Raw genomic sequence first — 8743 nt, forward strand, 5'->3', positions numbered from 1 at the left:
TCAAACATAACAACTTTAATTACCTCATCACTTTCATTTTTTCTATTACAAGAATCAAACTTTTTCTTCCATTACTTTTCTCTTATCAACATTATTCTATTATCAACATTTTTCTATTATCAACATTATTACTTATCAAACATAACAACAACAATGTACCTTATGAACTCAGTTTTTACAAACTCAGTTTTCTAATCAAACATAACAACAACAATGTACCTTATTGTTTTCCTTACAAACATCAACATTTTTCTATTGTCAACTTCTAAACTCAGTTTTTATGAATCAAAACAACTTCAACAAGAATAATACACTAAACTCAGTCAACAAGATTATGCACATTCTCAACATTAGTAAACTACCGCAAGATTATAAACATTCTCAACAAGATTATAAACATTCTCAACATTCTCAACAAGATTATACAGTAGAAACGAAGAAATGAAGAAATATTGAAGAACATACCGCAAGAAATGAAGAACAGTAGAAACGAAAAACGAAGTCAATACCCAAATGTCGAGACACGTACGATTCTTCAAACACGTTCAATGATTGAAACCGAAAAATGGAAGTGTATTCGTGTTCGCTGTTATTCATAAGTGATTCATTAACATTTACATTTCAATTTGAATTTACAACTAATAGTTTCATTTCTAACTAACTTCTTAATTTCAATCTACATTTGACCTGAATTTCATGTGAACCTGTAACCGAATTGGAGTCTATAAAAGCTAGCATCATAGTTCAGTTAGGGTTTCATCCATTCATCACTCCCAAAAATTCTACAAAATCACCCTCTCTTCTCTCTCACTTATCTCTCTCAGCCTCACTGTAAAGCTCGTTCTCCTTCAATGTTGCTCAGAGCCTCACATCACATCGAAGGTATGAAACAACAAGAGTTCAGCCTCCTCATCATCCCTATCCGCAATCACTATCATTCGTATTTCGAGCTTGCATACTAGAATTCACAACAAGTTCAAAAGATGGAAGAAGAGGAAGAGCATTAGAGCAGAATGTACCGTATTCAATTGATCTCCTTGCGCTGCAACCTTCGATTCAACGTTCGCAAGTTTGGCTTGATTGGAGCTTAGGGTTAGGTTTCAAGAGGAATTTATGGCGTTTTGTGGTTTAGCTAGAGAAGAGGAACTGATAGGGTTTCAACGTTCGCAGGAGGGAAAACAAAAGAACAGAGAACGAAAATTGAAATGGAGTCTGAAATTTTATTTTAATTAGACCTTAGACAGCACTTTTGTGGAAAGCGCTTTCTAAGGTATGCCTTAGACAGCGCTTTCCAAAAGCGCTTTCTAAACCCCCCCTTAGACAGCGCTTTTGGTTTTAATTTTTTTTTTAATTTAAAGACTTTAGACAGCGCTTTATCAAAAGCGCTGACTAAGGTCTATATTTAAAAGCGCTTTCTAAAAGCGCTGTCTAAGGGGGGGTCTTAGACAGCGCTTTTAGAAAGCGCTGTCTAAGACCCCCCCTTAGACAGCGCTTTCATTATTTTTTTGGAACATTTTCCGTGTTTTATTTTAATTTTAACCTTAGACAGCGCTGTCTAAGATGCGCTGTTAAAAGTCATTTTTGGCATAGTGGTGGTTTAATAATTCAGTTAGAGAACTGTTATTATGTACCTGCAATTAGCAGGAATATTATTTCCATTGCTTGTTTGGACAAGTTTGGTTTTTCATTTATAATAAAGAACAATTGTTGCTCAATTTATTTGAATGATATATTCTATGCTACTTCACAAATGAACAATGGACTATATGTCCTTGATCTTGAAATGCCTATTAATAACATTAATACAAAAGGGTGAAACCTAACGAGTTAAAACCAACTAGGTAAGAATATTAAAACTCTTCGATCAGATCGAAGTGATGAGTATTTAATCCTAGAGTTTGATGACCATCTGAAAGAGTGTGGGATCCTATCCCAACTTACTCCTCCTGGAACATCCCAATGGAAGGGTGTATCTGAGAGAAGAAATCGAACCCTGTTGGACATGGTCCGATCCATGATGAGTCACACCAATCTTCCAAACTCCTTTTGAGGACATACACCATTGACATCAGGTTACACACTTAACCGTGTTCCATCCAAAAGGTTGAAAAGACGCCATATGAGATATGGAGTGGTAAGAGACCACATATGTCTTACATGAAGATTTGGGGTTGCGAAGTTTATGTGAAACGACAAATTTCAACTAAGCTTGAGCCCAAATTTGACCAATGCTTATTTGTGGGGTATCCTAAAGAAACAAGAGGATATTACTTCTACAATCCTTCTGAGGGCAAAGTGTTTGTCGCTCGAACTGGAGTTTTCCTAGAAAAGGATTTTAATTCCAAAGGAACCAGTGGGAGGAAAGTAGAGCTTGAAGAAATTCAAGAATCACAAAGCATCGATACACCTATGGAGGAATTAGAGCAGGAAACACAAGTAGTTGTGTAAGAGCAACCTGCTCAAGTAGAACAAGACCAACGTAGGTCAGGCAGGATACGTCACCTACCTGAGATATATGGATATCTGATCAAGGTGATGTATTACTCATGGATCAAGATGAGCCTGTGACCTACTCATGGAATCTTCGCCTTGATGAAACAGTAAAACTGTATGGATTCATCAAGAACGAAGATGAGCCTTGTGTCTACAAGAAGGTTAGTGGGAGCATGATCGTATTCCTGGTATTATATGTAGATGACATATTACTCATTGGAATCGATATCCCTACCCTGCAACAAGTAAAGTCTTGGTTGGGGAAATGCTTTTCTATGAAGGACCTGGGTGAAGCAGCCTATCAGAATCTATAGAGATAGATCATGAAATGCTTGGCCTAAGTCAGAGTACATAGACAAAGTGCTGAGACGCTTTAATATGAATGATTCCAATCTGATTATGTGTTTTGCTTAAATGGTGGCACTGTGAGCTTGAAAAGTTCAACGCAAGATGCAGTTGTTGATTCTACAACTGAGGCCGAGTATATTGCTGCCTTAAGTGCAATAAAGGAAGCTATTTGGATTAATAAACTTGGCATAGTCCCTAGCATTGTGGATCCCATTGGTCTCTATTATGATAACAATGGTGTTATCGCACAAGCTAAGGAGCCTAGATCTCACCAACGATATAAACACATACTTAGACGTTGTGTGAAAATATGTAAAGTACCTACACTTGACAATGTTGCTAACCCACTGAAAAAGCCTCTTGCGCAGCAGAAGCATGATGGCCATACTAGATCAATGGGCATACGGGGTATGCCTGATTGGCTCTAGTGCTAGTGGGAGATTGTTGGTGTAAGCCCTAGAGGCCAATACTTTTGGTACTTGTATCGAATTATTTAAAGGCATTTTCTTTATTATGGTTGATTAATAAATTCCCTGGAATAGATAGTCCGTTTAATGTATTAAGTGTGACTTAATCATGAGAACACATTAAACATAAGGACACTATTCTTAAAGTATCCGTAGTCGAGCTTTAGTGTGAAGTGGGATAACATTAAAGCATTAAGACTATTATATTTGTAGACTGATGATCATATCTCATGGATCATGGATAAAGAGTTATCAAGTCTTAAACATAGGTATGAATATTAGGAGTAATATTTATACCGGATTGACCCGCTATGAGAATACTATATAGAAAGTTATGCAAAGTGTCATAAGTTATTCTCATGGTGATAATAGTGTATACCACTCTTCGACCTGAAACCACTATGGATCCTAGATGTAGAGTCGAGTGCTTTGTTGCTGATCCAACGTTGTCCGTAACTGGATAACCATAAAGACAGTTGATGGGTACTCCACAAAGCATGCTGAGGGACATGAGTGTCCTAGATGGAATTTGCCCATCCTGCGTAACAGGATAAATGTCTATGGGCCCAATATTGAACTGGACAAGGATGACACGGTCTATACCTTGTGTTCAATATAGACATAAGGGCAAAGGGGTAATTATACACATAATTATTATCACAGGAGGTTTTGTCAGATCACATGACATTTTCGTGACTTGGGTAGCAGTGATGTGTTGCTAGATACCGCTCACTGTTTATTATGTTAAATGCGTGATTTAATATAATTGTCAACGCCGCGAAAACCTATAGGGTCACACATAAAGGACGGATTGATGAGAGATAGAGTAACTAAGGAACACCGTAAGGTACGATGCACTTAAGTGGGAGACGAAATATGGTAAGGTACCAAATACTTAAGTGATTTTGGGCATATTATAAGATATGGGCCAAAATACACTTAAGTGGGTTTTTTAGCTTGAAGCCCACACAAGTGGTTCTATAAATAGAACCCCTTGGGTAGAATCATTGTCACTCCACTCCACTCAGACTGAAATTCAAGTAGAGACTTGGAATTTTGTTTCCCTCTTTCTCTCACTCAAAGCCTTCATTCATAACAGCTAGCACTGCGATTGAAGGAATCTGTTCGTGTGGACTGAGTAGAGACGTTGTCATCGTTCAACGTTCGTGATCGCCCCGTGGATCTGTATCAAAGGTTTTGATCATTATCAGAGATCTGCACCAAAGGTTTGAATCGCCACAAGAGGTAACGATTCTATCACTGATCATGCCCATTCGTAAGGATCACTAAATGGAGAAATTTTTTAAATTCCGCTGCGCCTTGGATGGCAATTCTCCTACAGATGTCTCTAACCTGATTTGTTGTGGTTGTGGTTATGAACGTGAAACCCTTGATATATACGTGTATATGAGCATGTGGTATGATGGGTTTTGTTGGAAGAAGAAGTGGGTGATTTGTTAGAAATGGAGTAACAGAGGAAATGGAGTTCTGTGAAGTGAAAAGTGGAAATGTGTAAGGACCAATCGATTGGTCCCTGTCTCCAATTGATTGCATAACCATTTTGTTTTGCAGAAAATGAAATTTTAGTAGGACCAATCGATTGATAGTGGATTACAATCGATTGCATAAACTTTCTATTTTGGAACAGTGGAAAATTTTTGTGAGCCAATCGATTGACACTGAGGATCAATCGATTGATCCTTTGCAAACTTTGAAAAGCAGAAATGTGAGAGGAACCAATCGATTGGGCTTCCCCAACCAATCGATTGGCTTATGTCAAAAACTTCAAAATCCACTTCTTAAATGTTTCTAAGTGCATTATTTCAACCATTAATCATTTGTGTGTCTATGCTTGTATTGAATCCATGTTAATGGTGAAAATTACATAATGAATCTAGTGAGTTAACCTAGGATTGGAATTAGGCCATAAGTTAGGTTTACAACTTAGATACATTAGAAGACGGTATTCATTTATACGACGCTTATATGGAGGTCATGGACGAATGGTTGCCATAATTGAGAATGAGACGCTTTATATGGAACATGCCATGTTATTGCTTGTGTATTATGGTGAATGAAGTCACCTTTGATTGATGGATCTTGTTATGAATTGTGGAACCGATCATGTATTCAGAATGTGTGTTTTCTGTGATATTGCATATCTTTATTTGGTATGCTTAGATGAGTAAGCATTGGGATGTGATACCGATGATTCGTGCCTCAATTGGGTTTTGATACCCAACCACGGCAGACGTGGGGGAAAGGTGGACACCTAAATGGGTTAGAGTCCCATACGGCGAAAGAGACCCTAAGTGGGTTACAGTCCCATACATGTGACAGTCGCTTGAACTGGGGATTAAGCCTCATAAAGGACCCTATATCCACCGCGAAAGTCGAACCATACGAGCTTGCATTAACCGGGTCTGGCTTAGACGTAAGTCCGTTCCAGAATTGATGTTTCCTGATCTGAATAATGATCTGGGTTGAGTTTTGAGAACTCGGGTGCATGTTGCCATACATTGTGAGTTAGTTCCCCATTACTTAAGTATTCTTTCCCTTGTTGACTTGAGTTGGATTTTGATTAGAAAACCTTGTAGAGTCGAGTGGACCCATAAGATAGGGAACCCACTGAGATTATTATCTCACCCAATGTTGTTGATTATTTTTCAGGTGGTTCTGAGTAGGCGAAGGGTAAGGACAAGATAGAGTGATGTCTTGCTTACCTGATACTTGGATGGCTACTCCGATGTGTATATATTTTTGAGATCATTGTTTAATGATCTAGCTTTTAGTTTTTATTTTAGGAACTTTTGTGTAGGTTTTGGGCCATGTTATGTTTCTTTTTGGGCATGTAAATATGTACACTGTTTCTACTAGGCGCTTATGTATTTCAGTACCAGTTTTACACTATGTATAATATGTATTTTAGGCATGTATTATATGTGGGTGTTACACTTGGTATCAGAGCAGGTCGTATCCTCGACCTAGCCCTGAAATATTATAAGTATTTCTTTCTGCCTCATATGTGGGTTGTCATCATTGTCCTTGATGTTATATTCATAGTATTGAGCCTGATCAACTTAATCCTATTTGTATGACATTCAGGATCATGGCTGACAGACGCAGAGGTCGTGGTAGACCCAGAACCCAGAATTCAGAATCTGAACCGTCAAGTGGTAGTGAAGGTTTTCAATGGCCTCAGTTTGTGCAACAGATGCAACATCAACAGAACCAATTCATGCAACATATGATGCAACACTGGAATTGTGGTTTTCATCCTCAAGGGGTTCCATAAGAAGCTGCAGGTGGTAGTTTCCGAGAAGTCTTTCGCATGAATCCTCCTAAATTCTATGGTGGGTTGAATCCTGTGAAGGCTCATGAGTGGATAACCAGCATGGAAAGGATTTTTCAGATAGTGCATTGTAGTGAAGAGAATAAGGTTGTATTTGCTACTCACATGATGAAGGGTCCGGCTGTGAGATGGTGAGAGAGTGCTTCGACTCTTATGACCAGTCAAGGAGTACCTAGGGATTGGGAGCATTTTAAGACTACTTTCCTGGATAAGTATTTTCCTAGCTCTTTGAGGACTCAGAAAGAATTTGAGTTTCAGCAGCTTAGACAGGGTCCTATGACAGTAGTTGCGTATGCCAAGAAATTTGAAGACGTGGCTGCTTATTCTAGACAAGCCATGTACGCACCAGATGAGAAATGGAAGATTGATCAATTCCTTTTTGGCCTAAGAGGTGAAATTTCTCATAGTGTTTCTCAAAGGGAATTCACTACTTATGCTGAATTGTTAAGGCAATGCTATGTGGCTGAGAACAGTTTGAAGAAAGTTCAAGAAGAAAGGGATCAGTATAGGAGTGGACAGAGATACCAAGGGAGGCCAGGTATCCAGTTTAGGCCTAGACCTCAGGCTTTCAAAGGAAAACAGGTGCAACATGCAAGACCTAACCATCCTCCTCAATGTCAAGTATGTAAGAAGTCTCATTTTGGAAGATGTGTTGGAAGTGGAATAAGGTGTTTTACTTGTCAGAGGGAGGGACACATGTCTAGGGATTATCCTCAGAATAAGAATCATATGCAGGGGAGGAGCACTTGTCGAGTTTATACCTTGGATGCAAGGAAGGCTAAGAGAAACAATGCCTTGATTGATGGTATGTGTCTCGTCAATGATCATCCTTGTTTTGTATTGTTTGATTGTGGGGCGACACACTCATTTGTATTAATTCAGTGCATGAAGCGTCTTGGCTTACAAGCAATTCCCTTGTCTCCTCCTATGGTGGTTACTACCGGCATGGATGATGTGGTTGAGACACCGTGGATTTGTGAAAATTGTTCGCTCTTGGTGAATGGTAGAATTTTCCAGATTGATCTTATTTGTTTACCATTTAAGAAGGTTGACGTGGTTTTGGGGATGGAGTGGCTTTCCGCCAATTCGGTGTTTAGTGGATGTGAAGAGAAGTTGATTATCATTCCATCTAGTGAAGCTATTCCAAAGGATGTACTAACTATTATCTTGGAAGGTACAGTTGGTATGGTTAATTTCTTATTTGAGAAGGAAAAGTTAGTTCTCTTGGTTCTCACCAAGGAATCTAGCGATAATCTGAGTGTTACGCAAATTCCTATCGTTTGTGAATTTCTAGAAGTTTTCCCTGAGGATGTCACCTCTCTTTCTCCTGAAAGGGAAGTGGAATTCTCTATTGATATGATACATGGGACGGCTCCAATCTCTGTTTCTCCATATTGTATGGCGTCGCTCGAATTGAGAGAGTTGAAGGATAAATTGGAAGAGTTGTTAACCAAGCATTTCATCTGACCTAGTGTCTCACCATGGGGAGCTCCAATGTTATTAGTAAAGCAGAAGGATGGTAGTATGCGGTTGTGTATTGATTATCTCCAGTTGAATAAAGTCACCATTAAGAACAAGTATCCTCTACCAAGGATAGATGATTTGTTAGATCAGTTGAAAGGAGCATGTGTGCTCTCGAAGATTAATTTGCGATCGGGATATCATCAAATAAGAGTTAAGAGTTCTGATGTACCAAAGATCGCATTTAGAACCCGATATGGCCATTATGAGTTCCTTGTAATGTCGTTTGGTGTGACGAATGCCCCTGCCGTTTTCATGGACTATATGAATCAGATATTTCAACCTTACTTGGACCAGTTCGTGGTGATCTTTATTGATGACATTCTTATTTATTCTCGTACTTCTCAGGAGCACGGAGAACACTTAAGAATTGTCATGTCAGCACTGCAAGAGAAGTAACTTTTTTCCAAGTTAAGTAAGTGTGAAGTTTGGATGGACGAAGTGAAGTTTCTCGATCATGTTATATCACAGGGAGAAGTATCAGTGGATCCATCTAAAGTCGAAGCAGTTATTAATTGGGAAAGACCGAAGAATGCTTCCGAAGTCAGAAGTTTCTTAGATT

At 38.8% G+C, this 8743-nt stretch overlaps 1 protein-coding gene across 1 annotated transcript; it reads left to right on the forward strand.

The window, feature by feature from the left end:
- The first annotated feature begins 6639 nt into the window (after window positions 1-6639).
- LOC127122837 (uncharacterized) lies at window positions 6640-8127 on the forward strand. Its single transcript, XM_051053116.1, has 2 exons — window positions 6640-6791; window positions 6885-8127. The coding sequence occupies exons 1-2, from the start codon at window positions 6640-6642 to the stop codon at window positions 8125-8127; spliced, it is 1395 nt and encodes a 464-aa protein (XP_050909073.1).
- Window positions 8128-8743: the final 616 nt, after the last annotated feature.

Source organism: Lathyrus oleraceus, chromosome 2 (genome assembly GCF_024323335.1).
Source record: "Lathyrus oleraceus cultivar Zhongwan6 chromosome 2, CAAS_Psat_ZW6_1.0, whole genome shotgun sequence".
In the NCBI taxonomy this organism is placed as follows: Eukaryota; Viridiplantae; Streptophyta; class Magnoliopsida; order Fabales; family Fabaceae; genus Lathyrus; species Lathyrus oleraceus.

What these genes read in the sequence shown, in the direction of transcription:
- LOC127122837 (XM_051053116.1), top strand. Translation starts at nt 6,640, where the DNA reads ATGAATCCTCCTAAATTCTATGGTGGGTTGAATCCTGTGAAGGCTCAT. An exon ending in AAGGGTCCGGCTGTGAGATG is followed by an intron (nt 6,792 to 6,884) that starts GTGAGAGAGTGC and finishes GTATTTTCCTAG; the next exon opens with CTCTTTGAGGACTCAGAAAG.